Source organism: Pseudorasbora parva, chromosome 2, assembly GCF_024679245.1.
Source record: "Pseudorasbora parva isolate DD20220531a chromosome 2, ASM2467924v1, whole genome shotgun sequence".
Taxonomy (NCBI): domain Eukaryota; kingdom Metazoa; phylum Chordata; class Actinopteri; order Cypriniformes; family Gobionidae; genus Pseudorasbora; species Pseudorasbora parva.
The window spans coordinates 61,546,165-61,563,154 of NC_090173.1; the positions used below are offsets into that span (position 1 = coordinate 61,546,165).

Consider the following 16,990-nt stretch of genomic DNA (forward strand, 5'->3'; position numbering starts at 1 on the left):
TGGCGCTAATGTGGCATAATGTTAAACCCAGAGGCGTTGAAAAGCGGAGTTGCATGCTCTCGTCTCCCTGCGGCGCGCGCTGGTCACGTGGCCCTTGAGCGCTCAATACTTCTAGCGCTGTGCCAATGCATTTAAATGGCTTAAGCGGATACACAACAGTTTCACCATATAGATGTTTGCTGCAAGTTTTGGTAAACAGTACAGCATAGTGTTAGTGTTTATTGATTATTAAGTCAGCCATATTCACAGGATCGTTTTATTATGGAGAGTGATAGAGATTCAACATTGTTAACATTAATGTTATTCTTGTATTTAGCCCTCAGGTATTCCTTACTAATAGGTCACACTCATACTCATTAAATTATATTTATTGAATATTTTGAGGAGATCTTTTGGTACTAAATACTATTTGTGCAACAATTATTTTCAATAAATGACCACTTAAAATTTTTTCTTCTAATATTTGTATTTCTTCTAAAATTTATATTACAATTAGTGTAGTAATTAATATTAAAATAGAGAATTCCAATTCAAAGAGGCAAATTAGAGTCATTTTGTGGCTAAAAAATATTAATGTTTATTTGTAATGCCATTAGGTGCCTTATGGCTCTTTAATAAATATACATGTATCTAATCTAGTTGCTCAAAAATATATTGCAGTCTTTGCATTCTAATAAATATTTAGATATGATGATCAAACACTAGATTTCTTTAAATGTGAAATTTCAAAACTTAAATAACTTGCATCCTAATCTTTTTAATGAATAATGATACTTATATAATCACTCACAAGTGAATATTAAGGAATGGCACATATCATTTGACCCAAGAAATCTTTAAACTAGTGCCAAAACAAACATATTATTATGTACAGTATATATACTAGATATAAACTGATACTGAATCAAGATCAAAAGCATTACCCCCCCCCCCCCCCCCCCCCGGCCCCCAAAAAATCTCACTCCAACCTGAACTTAAAAGTTGGCAACCCTGCCTATGCTGAAGAGGACATGCCCTTGAAACGGTTGTTTCAACAAGACAATGACCCAAAACACACTAGTAAACGGGCAAAGTCTTGGTTCCAAACCAACAAAATTAATGTTATGGAGTGGCCAGCCCAATCTCCAGACCTTAATCCAATTGAGAACTTGTGGGGTGATATCAAAAATGCTGTTTCTGAAGCAAAACCAAGAAATGTGAATGAATTGTGGAATGTTGTTAAAGAATCATGGAGTGGAATAACAGCTGAGAGGTGCCACAAGTTGGTTGACTCCATGCCACACAGATGTCAAGCAGTTTTAAAAAACTGTGGTCATACAACTAAATATTAGTTTAGTGATTCACAGGATTGCTAAATCCCAGGAAAAAAAAAAATGTTTGTACAAAATAGTTTTGAGTTTGTACAGTCAAAGGTAGACACTGCTATTTTTTTGAACACACCCCTTTCAACCAATTGCCCAATTGCACAGCCTTAAGAGCGTGCATATCATGAATGCTGGGTCTTGTTTGTTTTCTGACAATCTACTGAACCTACTGGTAACTTGTTTGCCACGTAGCAATAAAAAATATACTAAAAACCTTGATTATTATGGTTAGTCACATTGTACTGCTATTATTTTGAACAAGACTGTATATTATACATGCATTTTATTTATGGTATGCTACTTACTTACTAACTGGAATAGACTGTTGTCAAACATATTTCTTTGTTTTTATTATGCAATGACAAATAAAGTAAGCCTATATATTTATATTCTGTCTGCAGCACCTGCTGACTTTGGGTCTGCTGAGGAGGACCGGTTTATTGATCTGACATCTGACTCCACCCTGAGGCTCAGGTTTAAAGCTCAGAATCTTAGTGAATTCTGGTTTGGAGTGGAGAGGGAGTATCCCCTCATCGGGCCGAGAGCTGTGTGCATTCTTCTTTCCTTTGCCACATCATATCTCTGTGAGATGGGGTTTTCAGCTGTTGCTTCACTGAAAACGAAGTACAGATCTCAGCTGACCATTGAGCATGACTTGAGTGGCAGTATCAAGCCTGCAATCCCGCTTTGAGAAATTGTGCAATGCAAAACAGGCCCATTGCAGCCACTAATGCAGGGATAACCTGCCAAATGGATTTCTCTTCTTTTCTTTTTTTTATTTTACAGATTGCAAAGTGGCACTTTTATATCTTATCTATTTTTGAAATAAGTTACAAATTTGACAGCTGCACTTTTATTTATTTTTAAATTTCATGCAAGTTATGATGACAGCTGCCCTTTTATTTTCTTTATTTTTGAACATTCTGTTATGTTATGTATATAGTTTGTATTTTAGATACAACCTGTTACTCTGATAATACTTGTTAGTTCAATAAATTGGAACATGTTAAGCTTGTTGCGCATTTCTTTAGCATTGTGTTGGGGCGATGGGGGTAGGTGGGGCTTTAAAACTCCCCCTTGTCTAAAGTGGCGAATGACCAAATAAGTTTGAGAACCACTGGTCTACAGGAACATCAGTTACTGATTGGATAGCTACATCTGTTTCAGACTAAGCTTGTAAATCAGGATAAGTGTTATCAGGCTGACTAACTTCATTCACATCAGTTTTCTCTGCAGATTTGTTGCGGTTCAATTTCTTCAAAAGATACATTGTAATTCCTTTCTCAGTTGTGGGGATCAGTCTAGCATTCTTTCTAAACATGTTTCTTTGTAACCACACAATCAATACACAAACTCTCTGGTCAACAGAGTATACTTGTTAACACAGATCAACTGCTGTTAACCTTCCTTGGCAAAACAGAGGATAACACTAAATATTAGCACATGATGCTACACAACAATACTTCCCTGCCAAAAACCGAGGCTGAACAGCTATTAGATCCTGATGCTGATCTGCCTGAAACAGAGGCAAAACACTTCTTCCCTGCTGAAAACAGTGGCTGAAAAACGTATTAGCTTGTGAGTAATCTTCCCTGCTTGAAAACAGAGGGTAACTTTCATCTCTAAAGCACATTTTTAGAGGATAACTTAGTTAACCAAACCCTACAGCTGTCTGCCCTTACGAAACAAAAATATCTTGCAATATATTTGAAAATATCATGCAATATATTCACATATATGGGATTTAATATTTATATTTTCCAATATATTGCAATTTATTGAAAGCGGCAATCATTTGTATATTTTGCAATATATTGCAAATAATATATTTTATAATACCATCAATATATTATTCCATATATTAAAATATATTTCAAGAAAATATATTGGTAAATATATTTTCCTTTCGTAAGGGTGAACTCTTCTCTGGCAGCACAGAAGGAAACAAATTTGTACTGGTCTTTAAAGTTCTTTTAGATAGACACTCACCAACCCTTGGTTATTCAGAAAAATTCAGCCTGAAACATAGTCAGATCTTTAAGCTTGAAGTTTCAATCTGGATTCGGTTTTGATTCAGGTGAGGCGGTCAATCCGGGTCACGGCACTAAAACTGTTGGAAACTCAGAAGTGAAGATCAGGAGAACTTGTATAGATCTTTCAAGCAGACATTACTCTTTATTGAGAACCCATGCTGTCGGTAGCTGCAGTAATCAAGTCTTATTCAAAAGAATATAAATTGTTATTTATTCACATTTCAGTGTGCAGAGTAGTTAAAAGTCCTATTCTTTGCGATTCCATCTTTCAAACTTTAGTTAGTGTGTAATGTTGCTGTTAGAGCATAAATAATACCTGTAAAATTATGAAGCTCAAAGTTCAATGCCAAGCAAGATATTTTATTTAACAGAAGTTCCCTTTCAAAGCCTACAGCGAACGGCTGGTTTGGACTACACCGCTGCACTTCCTGCTTTAATGACACAACTAAAACCGTTTGTTGACGAACCCTCCGCCCACAAGAACACGCAAATTCGGGGGCGTTGTCCTTTTGCTCTCGTTGTTTTTGTAGAGTGTGTTTGTCGTCATGCCATTGAAACGCTGTTATTTTCATTCCGGAGTCAAATCACCTTTGTTTGGCCTTCCCACGGACGCTGTACGTAGAGATCAATGGCTACAGTTTATGGTTAACTCGGTTCCGGAAAATTATAATCACAATTTAAAACTATGTGCAGCACAGTTTGCTGAGGACTGCTTCCTCAATCTCAATCAGTTTAATGCCGGATTCGCAGAAAGATTATTCTTAAAAGATGACGCAGTTCCCTCTTTGTCTGGAGAAGGCGTTGTTTATGCAACGTTACCACAACCGGTAAGTGTATTTTATTATTTAAGTCGGTCCGTTTAACAGTTTATGTAACTCATTACACAAAGTGCAACGCTGTTTAGCTTTGTTAACTAACGTTAGATGGTAATGAAACTAATCCGAAAAACTTAGCATATAAAAGTGTAGTAATTCATTCAGACACCATCGATTGTTGGTGTTTGTTATGATCAGTTTAAACTACTGAATAGACAGCTTACCATTCTGAAACATCCAGCAAAAGTCTTTCCTGAGCAGGTTGTAATCGATCCTCTTCGATATTCTCCGGGTCTGATTCCGGCTCAAATTGATAAGGCAATATAGACATTTTTGCAATAACATTGAGCGCGTTATGGTAAGAGGCGGGACCTTTCCGGGCAAAGTGTGCTAAGCTGCTGTCCAATCACAGCGTGGGAAGTGCTGGCCCAATCAGAACTCGTTACGTGTTTCTGAAGGAGGGACTTCATAGAACAAGGAAATCATCAGGCCGTTTTTAGGACAGAGGAAACAGCACTGTACAGATAAGTCAATTGTGTGAGAAATACTGTTTTTTTACACGCGAAACATGAACTCATGTTATATTGCACACTGTAAACATAATCAAAGCTTCGAAAACACGCGAAGAACGGGACCTTTAAAATTGCTAGTGCAATTGTAGGACAACCACAAAGACAATTAAATGAAATTTATCAAACTAGAGTCAAACAAAAAGCACAGGTTATTTTTGAAGATTGTTCTCATCCCTTGAATATGAATTTTCAGTTTTTAGCATCAAAAAGATGGTTTAGGTAACCTCAAGCAAGGACAAGGGTGTATCAAATGTCATTTGTGCCCACTGCAGTCAGAAATTGAAATACTGGGATCTGAGTGTGAGGGGGACTGTGTTACTTGCTGGCTTTTTATGTGATTCATATGATGGTATTGAATGTGTTTCTTTCTGGTGAAGCCAAAGAAAAAATTCCACTTGTGGACAATAAAGTGACCAACTAATTAAAGTTCCCGATTAATTTAATGAACCACAACCATTGCATCTAACCCATCTAGCCAGCTGCTCAGAATCGAGAAACCATGTTAAAGAGATGGAAATACAGTCAGAGGCTGTTTAATGAATTTTGGACTCTTTGGCGCAGGGACTACTTGATGAATCTGCTCACCATTGTGTAAATACCACAACAGAGGTACTGAAGGTGGGAGATGTTGTTCTTGTGGGAGAGGATAATAGACAGATATGGAAGACAAGAAAGATTAAAGATGTTTTCCTGGGTAGAGATGGATTAATAAATGCATGTTCTGTGCGCACTTCCTTTGGAACAGTGTTGAGAAGACCAGTACAGTTACTGTAGCCTTTGGAAATTAATGATACGTAGTGATGAGAATATAGAGTGAAGAACTATAGTTCATCAGGAGGAAGATGTCGCAATTTATTATTTGCAGTTTATCAATATTGAATAATGCTAAATATAAAGTTAAAAGTGATTGCCATTACTTTATTGTTTGATAGTTTTATTTGGTTCCCTTCATATCTTCAAACAAACTACATTTCCCATGAGAAGCCGGCCAAGAGATGGTCGGCAGAGAATGCTGGGAACGGTCGGCGCCCTCTATATTTTTTTAAGTCAGTTGTTTTGTTACAGATCAAAGTTTGAGGAGAAAAGTTCCCACAAAGATTATATGTTTCCAGTCTCATTCACTCCATTCTAAATCAGGTTTCTCTCCAGAATGAATTTTTAAGTGTTTTTTAAGATGTCCTTTCAGATTGAAACTCTTTCCACACTGAGGGCATGTGTGGGGTTTCTCTCCTGAGTGAACTGCCAAGTGGTCTTCAAAGTTTCCTTTAAAACTGAAACTCTTTCCACATTGAAGGCATGTGTAGGGACCCTCTCCAGAGTGAATTCTCAAGTGGTTTTCAAGATGTATTTTCTGATCAAAACTCTTTCCACACTGTGTGCATGTGTAGAATTTCTTTCCGGAGTGAATTGCCAAGTGGTCTTTAAAATGTCCATTATGATTGAAACTCTTTCCACACTGTTGGCAGATGTAAGGCTTCTCTCCAGAGTGGATTCTCATGTGGGCTTTAAGGTTTCCTTTTCTATTGAAACTTGTTCCACACTGTTGGCAGGTGCAAGGATTCCTCCCAGAGTGAATTACATTGTGCTTTTCAAGATGTATTTTCTGATTGAAACTCTTTCCACACAGTTGGCAGATGTAAGGCTTCTCTCCAGAGTGGATTCTCATGTGGCATTTAAGGTTTCCTTCTCTATTGAAACTCGTTCCACACTGAGGGCAGGTGTAAGGATTCTCTTCAGAGTGAATTCTCTTGTGGTTTTCAAGATGTACTTTCTGATTGTAACTCTTTCCACACTGATGGCAGGTGTAAGGCTTCTCTCCAGAGTGGATTCTCATGTGTCTGTTTAGGTTTCCTTCTCTATTGAAACTCTTTCCACACTGATGGCAGGTGTAAGGCTTCTCTCCACTATGAATTATCATGTGACTGATAAGGCTTCCTTTACAAGTGAAACTCTTTCCACACTGTTGGCAGATAAAATTACTTCCAGTTCCAGGCATTTGAGCTATTTTTCGCGAAGAAGTGTTTTCAGTCTGCGAGCGACTAAACGTTTTTTCTCCAGTAATGAAATCATGATTGTTATATTGATCTTCATTGATCAGTCCTTGTATATTGACTTTACTCTCCTCTTTCAGTGCCATCAAGTCTAAAGCAAAAAAAGAAAGAAAGAAGTTAATGCCAAATACATGTTAAGCATCAAAACCAACTGCAAGCAAAAAAGCACAGCAGAACAAAATAAAAATGATATATATAAAAAAACTTGACAATTTTGATTCATTTTATAATTTTCCAGAGAAACAGTATTTGTGAAGAATTCCCAGCATTGTATAGAAATGGTGTGTTGAAGTTTCAAATTACCTATTTTTGCCATGTGATTGTGTAACAACGTAAAACAATGACAAATGTCTCTGAAACCCAAAATTATGTGGAATTGCACAAAAATGCATTTTTGAAGGCTGCAATTCTATGTAGTTTTGTATTTAAGCTATGAATATTTCTACAGGAAGTACATATAGTGGGTTCATGGGAAAAATCCCATTCAAATGAATTGCCATTGTACGCATACTGCCCCAGATGGACCGTAGGGTGAATTTGGATCCACTTTGCCCTTTAGTTAATGGGGTATTGGGATGTTTCTGCTTACCCCACCTTCCGTGCCTCTCAAACTGCTGACCCCAGAATAAGGGGGTAATGGACACCTGTAGGGGGCTGACACTTGTCTGCTGACCTCCACCCTCATCCCTGGGACCTTTTATTTGTCCATTTCAGATAATTTTTTGGGGGTCAAACGGGGTAGTTTCTCCCAGCAATGCACTACTTGTCCATTTTTCCTTTGAGTGAATTGGTGGGCCTCTTACTTGAGGGCCTTTACTGCCATGTACCATCTATTTGTCCATCTCTCTACTGGGCACATGGGGCCACGGGCCCCTTCCCACAAACCCACTATTTGTCCGCTTCCCTACTATTTTGGCGGAATGACCCATCGACCCCCAATGACCGTTCGCCCCACTTCCACGCCTTCCGGGACCGCCCCCCCTGAGTACTGCAAAATCATCATTTGTCCACTTCCCTACTATAGTGATGGAATGGATCTTTGACCCCAATGTTCAGTCCCCCAACCTACCGGGACCCCGCCCCAGTCCCACTAACCCACTATTTGTCCGCTTACCTACTAAGTTTACAAAAAGCTTTTCTTCATGTTCTGAGGGCAAATGGCAGTTTGGGTGGACCTACGGATGCACACCGACACACCCAACCCGGCCGTTTTACGACATCCAGTGTAAAGTCGCTCAGAGTGACTGACAGTGTATTGTGAATTGTTTCATCTCTCTTAAAGGAAGAAGGAAAAAATGAGAACGTCGGCGCTTTTATCAGCCGTGGGTTAAAGAAAACATAGCCTAACTACGAAACTAAATAGGCCTAAGTACGTTTAGGCCTAAACATTAGTCTGTAATATTATTATTTTAATTTATATGTTGATTATGAAAAGTGAGCAGCATGAGTAAGAATCGCAATATGTTTGAGACCTGGGGAGTCACATGATTTTGATCACTTCAAGTTTTATTTTCTAGAAAATCTTAATTTTTTTTTTAGTTTTGTATAAATTGTATTTTTATTTTGATAGATGTTTCATCAATTAATTGCCTGTTTATTAGATAAGGATTGACGTGCGTAGCTGGCCTGTTTCCTCTGCCATTGAGTAAGGCTGAAACTATAGGCTAGCTCTTTCTGCTTTAATACATTTCTTGAAAATATGTCTTAATTACAGTATATATAGCCTGTAGTCCTTATTAGGAGAAAATATGTCCTTTTAACTACATGATCTTGTTATTACGACACAGTTGAGTGGAAAATATAATATATAGGCCCTATGTTGCAGCAATGCGTCACCGCAACAGGTGACCTGTAAATGCGAAAAAAACGTTTCCATTGCAGTTTTGCGAAAATGTCCTTTTTCGAATTGCCTGAAAAACCATCTCATGAGAGCGTAAAAACTTTTTGCGATATATGGGAGTTTTAGCGAAATTGCCACGTTTCCATTGGGCGTATTTTCAATTCGCAATTTCAATTTGCGCAATTTGAAGGGTAATGGAAACGTGGCTACAGATGATGGAATGTGAGGAGAAATCAAGCTGCAGCACTGACGTGGAGCCCAATGTTACCAGTGCAACCCAGGCAAAGAAAGCAAAGAAGTCATTGGGAAGCTTCTTTAAACAGAGTGAAACTGCAGCAAAGTGTGATTCCTCTCGGAACCTAAAGGATGTTTTGGAAGCAGAGTTAAACACCTACCTGCTAACACCTCCAATAGACAAAGAGGAGGATACACTTGCATGGTGGAAAGTACAAACTAAGCTTTCCTCGTCTCACCAGACTTGCCCGCAAGTACCTGTGTATTCCTGCGACAAGCTCGCCGTCAGAGAGAATTTTCAGTACTAGTGGCAACATCGTCACTTGCCAACGAACCTGTCTCAAGCCTGCAAGGGTTGATAGACTTGTGTTCTTAGCTAAAAACCTTGAGTAAGCAAAGCATACAGCATACATGATCATAATCATGCTAAAGAATACTCAGTTTAGAACTTTTATTTCATTTTGTTTAGCCATGATTATGATGATGACCAACACTGTTTTACACATTTGCTAAGAAAAGTTGACTTGTTTTATAAAAAAAATATATTTTAAGTTATGTCATGAACCAGTCAGGGGGTTGGTGTTGTAAAGATGCTGTTTAAATTTGTTGGTCTTTTCTGTTTACAGGAATATGTTCTCTTAACGGTTTAGAATATTTAATACAAAATATATCAAAGTTTTATTTCATTTTGTTTATTTCATATATTTAGCCATGATTATGATGACCAACAGTGACTACGTTTACATGGACAACAATACGCCGATATTAATCTGATTAAGACAATACTCTGATTAAGAGGCTACCATGTAGACAGCGATTTCTAATTACCTTGATCTGATTAAAGTAATAATCTAACTACACATAAATCGGATTAAGACACGTGGAGTATGCCTATTTTAGTCGCATTATCAGAGACATGTACACACCTTAATCTAACTATTAATGTCGTGTCGGAGATTTCGCCACATTTTGTGACAGGACACATAACGTTACGCACACCAGGGAAGTGCAGAGGGGAGGCTTTGTGGGTTGGAGCCTCTGCCCTTTTTGAAAATTAATCAAAAGTGCCCCTTTCAACAATCATTAATAATTGAGTGGTCAATAAAACAGAATTGGAATTATACTTCAAAACAGTAACAAATGGTGGAAAAGTCGCGTTTTTCTTTTACGTATCTGTCAGTCTGAAATGTCGTTGCCATAACGCGTTGCTATGGGCGGTGTGTGTTTTACTTGACTGTTCACTCTGAACACTGCATCCTCTCTCTATATTTTTATTGTATTATGCTCATTGTAAAAGTAAAATACAATAAGTTTGTATCTGTAATCGCAGACCAGATGGGTCATTCAGTGAACGCCTGTGGCTCGACGGCAGGAAAAACAATCCAAAGAGTCACGATTTTTAAACCTTTTTCATCATTAATCAAAGCTATTATTCTAAATGTAGGCTGTCAATAAGGAGGAAAGAGGGGTAGCGTCTCTTCAAAAAAACAGAGAGACAATACATAATATTACAAAAATAAATTACTGTAAATGTATATAAAACAATATAAAAACACATGTTTTTTATACTTCTTAATGTAAAGTAACACTGTCCAACAGCGACACCCGCAGGTGAAGTTAGCAGGTTACCTGAGCCATCATTTCAAATGTTGTGGATCACAATCATTGCATCGCACCCCAGTAACCAGGTGGATTTGAAACTCATTGCATCATCACTTCAGCTCAAGGAAAGACTAAGCATTTCAAATGATAAGTTCACTTCATCCATTTGACTCATTTAAGAGACAAAGACTTTTGGGGGTTGATTCCTGGTATACGTTGTGTGTTTTGCATTGGGATATAAGCACTGGTGAAGCAAATAAAAAGAGTTAAAGATCATTTGGTTTGTGAAGAGGTTTATTTATCAGTACACGTCAGAATGAATTCTGTTGAACCCCTCAGAGGAACATCTAACAAACAAAAAGAGATGTTACAAGTTATATTGTTGTAAACCAATCAGGAAGGTTGGTGTAAAGCTGCTGTTTTATTTAAAAATGTGTTCTGCTTTTGTGTTTACAGAAATGTTCTAATTTTGGAATAAAATATTAAGTGACTTTTTATTACTTGTAATGAAGCTTGCTTATTACTGAAATTATTAATATTATGGAATTGTAATTATTGACTTTAGCCTGGATTGATGGCTCTCAATATCGCAATATATATCGTTGGGGGGAAAAATATCGCAATGTAATTTTTTTTCAATATCGTGCAGGCCTAGTCAAAATGTATTCAATAATAAACTACATTTTGACAGTATCTAGGCTCTATGCACTAGCAGTCCTGATGAGCCCTATTTGAAATGTATTATTAATCTTTGGCGGATGGAGTCGACGTTCTGATCGCTTTTGGGGACTTTGTTCACACAAATCAATCGTTTGGCCTCGGAACACTTGGAGTATTTGTACTTTCTGAATAAATTGTGCCTGCAGTCGTATCTGCCTGTTATCCTGTGTTTTATAATACACACATGGGTAGGTTTAGGAAAGAGTTTGAGTTACGCGTTCAAAATGTGTCTGAATATGTGTGTGTGTCCACAAGGTAAATGGATTTATAAACATACTAAATTATGTTTTTTTGAAAATGTAAAAATGCAGAATGTGTCATGTGATGGGTAGCTTTAGGGGCTGTGTGTGTGTTTGATGGGTAGGTTTAGGGGCTGTGTGTGTGTGATGGGTAGCTTTAGGGGCTGTGTGTGTGTTTGATGGGTAGGTTTAGGGGCTGTGTGTGTGTGTGATGGGTAGGTTTAGGGGCTGTGTGTGTGTGTGTGTGTGATGGGTAGGTTTAGGGGCTGTGTGTGTGTGTGATGGGTAGGTTTAGGGGCTGTGTGTGTGTGTGATGGGTAGGTTTAGGGGCTGTGTGTGTGTGTGATGGGTAGGTTTAGGGGCTGTGTGTGTGTGATGGGTAGGTTTAGGGGCTGTGTGTGTGTGTGTGTGATGGGTAGGTTTAGGGGCTGTGTGTGTGTGATGGGTAGCTTTAGGGGCTGTGTGTGTGTGATGGGTAGGTTTAGGGGCTGTGTGTGTGTGTGTGATGGGTAGGTTTAGGGGCTGTGTGTGTGTGTGATGGGTAGGTTTAGGGGCTGTGTGTGTGTGTGATGGGTAGGTTTAGGGGCTGTGTGTGTGTGTGATGGGTAGGTTTAGGGGCTGTGTGTGTGTGATGGGTAGGTTTAGGGGCTGTGTGTGTGTGTGTGTGATGGGTAGGTTTAGGGGCTGTGTGTGTGTGATGGGTAGCTTTAGGGGCTGTGTGTGTGTGATGGGTAGGTTTAGGGGCTGTGTGTGTGTGTGTGTGATGGGTAGGTTTAGGGGCTGTGTGTGTGTGATGGGTAGGTTTAGGGGCTGTGTGTGTGTGATGGGTAGGTTTAGGGGCTGTGTGTGTGTGATGGGTAGGTTTAGGGGCAGTGTGTGTGTGATGGGTAGGTTTAGCGGCTGTGTGTGTGATGGGTAGGTTTAGGGGCAGTGTGTGTGTGATGGGTAGGTTTAGGGGCTGTGTGTGTGTGATGGGTAGGTTAAGGGGCTGTGTGTGTGTGATGGGTAGGTTTAGGGGCTGTGTGTGTGTGATGGGTAGGTTTAGGGGCTGTGTGTGTGTGATGGGTAGGTTTAGGGGCAGTGTGTGTGTGATGGGTAGGTTTAGCGGCTGTGTGTGTGATGGGTAGGTTTAGGGGCAGTGTGTGTGTGTGATGGGTAGGTTTAGGGGCAGTGTGTGTGTGATGGGTAGGTTTAGGGGCAGTGTGTGTGTGATGGGTAGGTTTAGCGGCTGTGTGTGTGATGGGTAGGTTTAGGGGCAGTGTGTGTGTGTGATGGGTAGGTTTAGGGGCAGTGTGTGTGTGATGGGTAGGTTTAGGGGCAGTGTGTGTGTGTGATGGGTAGGTTTAGGGGCAGTGTGTGTGTGATGGGTAGGTTTAGGGGCTGTGTGTGTGTGATGGGTAGGTTAAGGGGCTGTGTGTGTGTGATGGGTAGGTTTAGGGGCTGTGTGTGTGTGATGGGTAGGTTTAGGGGCTGTGTGTGTGTGATGGGTAGGTTTAGGGGCTGTGTGTGTGTGATGGGTAGGTTTAGCGGCTGTGTGTGTGATGGGTAGGTTTAGGGGCAGTGTGTGTGTGATGGGTAGGTTTAGGGGCTGTGTGTGTGTGATGGGTAGGTTAAGGGGCTGTGTGTGTGTGATGGGTAGGTTTAGGGGCTGTGTGTGTGTGATGGGTAGGTTTAGGGGCTGTGTGTGTGTGATGGGTAGGTTTAGGGGCAGTGTGTGTGTGATGGGTAGGTTTAGCGGCTGTGTGTGTGATGGGTAGGTTTAGGGGCAGTGTGTGTGTGTGTGATGGGTAGGTTTAGGGGCAGTGTGTGTGTGATGGGTAGGTTTAGGGGCAGTGTGTGTGTGATGGGTAGGTTTAGCGGCTGTGTGTGTGATGGGTAGGTTTAGGGGCAGTGTGTGTGTGTGATGGGTAGGTTTAGGGGCAGTGTGTGTGTGATGGGTAGGTTTAGGGGCTGTGTGTGTGTGATGGGTAGGTTAAGGGGCTGTGTGTGTGTGATGGGTAGGTTTAGGGGCTGTGTGTGTGTGATGGGTAGGTTTAGGGGCTGTGTGTGTGTGATGGGTAGGTTTAGGGGCTGTGTGTGTGTGATGGGTAGGTTTAGCGGCTGTGTGTGTGATGGGTAGGTTTAGGGGCTGTGTGTGTGTGTGTGTGTGTGTGTGTGTGTGTGATGGGTAGGTTTAGGGGCTGTGTGTGTGTGATGGGTAGGTTTAGGGGTAGGGGGTCAGTGTAGGGGGGTAGAATGAAACGGCGTTGATAAACACGCTAAAAAGAGATTATGCGTCTTTATAGCACGGCAAAATGGCATACGAATTGCGACTACGCCATTTCATGAAATCAGTCTGGGTCATGTGATCTCAACACGTCTGACCCGTTCATGTCAAATAAAAGCAATTTTATTCTGATTCTTCAAAAATATCCTTCATTTCTGTAGAGCTGGAGATTTTAACAAAGAGTTCAGCTTTGAGAATGAAACCAACCTGTGTGTTCCTCAGTTTCTTCATCTTTCACTCTCAATGTTTCTTCAATCTTCACGTCTTCACTCTCCTCCTTAATAAACTCCATCTTTATAATAGTGTGTCTCAGTCGCTTCGCCGAGAGTTTTTCAGTGTGTTTGTCCTGTTTAAGATGAGAATAATTCACAGAAAGAAAAACACATCAAAACTACATCTCTAAGTGTCTCAATCAACTGTACTTCAGAAGTTCAGTCTCTGGTAAGAGTAAGAGTCAGAGAGAGGGTTAAAGCTGCCCTAGAATGAGTTGAAACAATATGTTAAATTGTTCTCTGATATCTACATAGAGGGTGTGTGGCTTATTTAAGGGCAATAATTGTCCAGATTCAGTTTTACAGGTCCATTTACAACCCTATAAATTGTCCCTAGGATGTAATGCTCTGTTTCTGCCTTATTTGGAAGAGTCATGAATATTAATGTTGAGCTCTGCTCTGATTGGCTTATTTCAGCAGCTCACAGCAGTTCAGTGAAGCGGCTCGTGAGTCCTGAGAGAACACAGACCGACTGAACGACACTTTAAGCAGAACATCTCAAATGGAGATTGATCAAATGCAGACTACTTGTTTACTGGTGTTTTCAGATCATCACCTGCATATGGTTGCCAGATTCCAGTGATTTAAATCCCCCAAACAGAGCTTTTCTGTGAAAAGAACACATATCAAGTACTATCTGGTATTTTATCTAAACATGTACAATCTGGCAACCATACGCACGCGCGCGGATGATCTGAAAACACCAATAAACAAGTAAGCTGCATTTTAGCAATCTCCATTTGAGATGTTCTGCTTAAAGTTTGGTAGAAGGATCAAGTGAACGGCCTGTAAGCAACGTATGGAGTTTTCTATTGTTACTGTACTAGCATCTAGCGTTATCTAGACAATGCTGTCTCTCTAAGAAACTTTCAATTTAATCAGAAATTGTTTAAACAGCTAGTCAATAAGTGGATAAATCACGACTTACTGCTTGCAGGAATATAGTCGCCCTTTTCTTCAGTTTAAGACGCTGAGCGAAACTTGCTTGAAATGGGCCGAACAAACAAACGATTTTGAATTAAATTGTTGTGGTATCTGATTATGATAAACCTCACGTGAGGAATGTCCTCGTGTCTCCTGCACAGCCTGGATCATAATGTGTGTTCGAGCTGCCGTTTTTACCATGAACATGTTTGCCGGACAATGAACATGTTCGGACAGATGCAAACGTTGGGGGGCGTGCATATAAATGATCCCCAGCGCTTGTGTCACGGTTGGGTTTATGTTGAGAAGCACTTTTTTCCCGTGGTGTTTTTGATTAATGAGATTTACATACGAAGTAGGAGGCAATGATGTTTGAGACTCAGTATGTGATGTCCATGAACTGAACTCTTATTATTTCACCATGGCAAGGTTAATACCATTTTCATTCTAGGGCACCTTTAATGTGACATCCTTCTTTCAGACTAATACAATCAGAGTTATATTTAAAAAAGTCTTTATAATGATAGTGAATGTTGGGTCACTTTTGAAGTGCATAAAAGTACATCAATCCATCATATAATGCATTAATAGAATAAACTGCAGTGCTTCATTATGCAGTGAATACTGAACAGTTTTGCCAACATAAGAGTGTGTTTAGTTTGCCGTGTTAATAGTTTTGAGAGAAACTACATTAATTTGGAGAAATGTGTCAAATTGATTGAGAAAAACTGTAATAAAGGCCTTCTGAAGCGAATTGATGCGTTTGTGTAAGAATAATAGAATAAAAATATTCATATTTAAAACTTACGTAAATTATCTAGCTACCAGCGAATCACCTTCTGTATTCAACTTACAGGGGAAAAATGTCTGAAAGAAGAATATCATTCACTCCTAGGATGGCTTGAGAGTGATTAAATCATGGGCTAATTATCATTTTTGGGTCAACTGTTCCTGTAATGAATTAAAGATACAGATACTATATATAAACATCGTGGCATTTTATACTTTGATGAAAACATTAGCAGTTTTGTTAAAAGTTGTCAGGACACATGTTAGCATTTGTAGTTCTCGCTCATTTACACCGTTTCAGCAGCACGAGTCGTGAATCGAATCACTGAATCATTTAGCAAAGTATTTGATTCAGTGACTCGGAGTGTCGAACAGTTCTCTAGTGACTGAACTCTTGTTTATGATGAACTGATTCGCGATAGAGGGAGAGAAATAGGACGCAGCTTTTCTGTGAATTAGATTTACTCACACAAAATATCATTCATTAAAGTTAGATAAAGCATTACAATGCTACATTCAATATTGAATAACATCTTGCTTGTAAAACTATGAAACATTGAACGGCTTATAACGATTTAAACAGATTAAACGCTTAAAACAAACCTTCCATCAGCCGAACCATAACAGACGCAGGAGCGCAGCGCAGTCTTATGACGTCACATCACCGCACCAAAATAAAAGTCCCGTTCACACCCAGCTGAGTCTACTGAGCTGCAGAGAAATGACAGCCGTCTATTATTACCAGATAATCCTTATATTGCACGGAAGCTTATTGCATTCACTTGAGACAAAAAAATCTACTCTGTTTTTCTGAATTAACGAGTTGATTATCTCAGAATTACGAGATAATTTTTCATGAATAAAAAGTTTTTGCTCTGTTTTTCTGAATTAAAGGCAGTGTGTGACGTAGGTAAGTATTGTTTAAAAAAAAATCCAAATTTGTTTAAACTTTCTTTATATTTCAATACATGAAAAAACACAGTATATGTTATGAATCTTACACGGAATTAATCTTCATCACAGTATAACTGATGTTATTGGAAAAACATGTATCGATGCTTCCCGTTTTCTTTGCCTTCTAAATATAACTAGCTCGTTACCGAATCAAAAATACATTTTAAACATAACCAGTATCAGTAGTCTAGCATGATAGTGAGCACTAAAAGACATCTTACTTGTTTATATTCATACTGATAAAGTTAGATGTTTTATTACATGTGATTCTGACATGATGACACTACATGCACTCAGCTCATCTCAGGTCAATAA

The 16,990-nt window shown here is 39.4% G+C and overlaps 1 protein-coding gene across 1 annotated transcript; it reads right to left on the bottom strand.

Annotated features, from left to right (window-relative positions):
* Positions 1 to 5,838: 5,838 nt before the first annotated feature.
* LOC137047901 (gastrula zinc finger protein XlCGF57.1-like) lies at positions 5,839 to 16,340 on the bottom strand. The gene is made up of 4 exons (XM_067425826.1): positions 16,325 to 16,340; positions 14,565 to 14,616; positions 13,944 to 14,082; positions 5,839 to 6,926 (listed from the first exon to the last, which is right to left on the bottom strand). Exons 2-4 carry the CDS (start codon positions 14,568 to 14,570, stop codon positions 5,899 to 5,901), a joined length of 1,173 nt encoding a protein of 390 aa, XP_067281927.1. The 5' UTR covers positions 14,571 to 14,616; positions 16,325 to 16,340; the 3' UTR covers positions 5,839 to 5,898.
* Between the last annotated feature and the right edge of the window lie 650 nt (positions 16,341 to 16,990).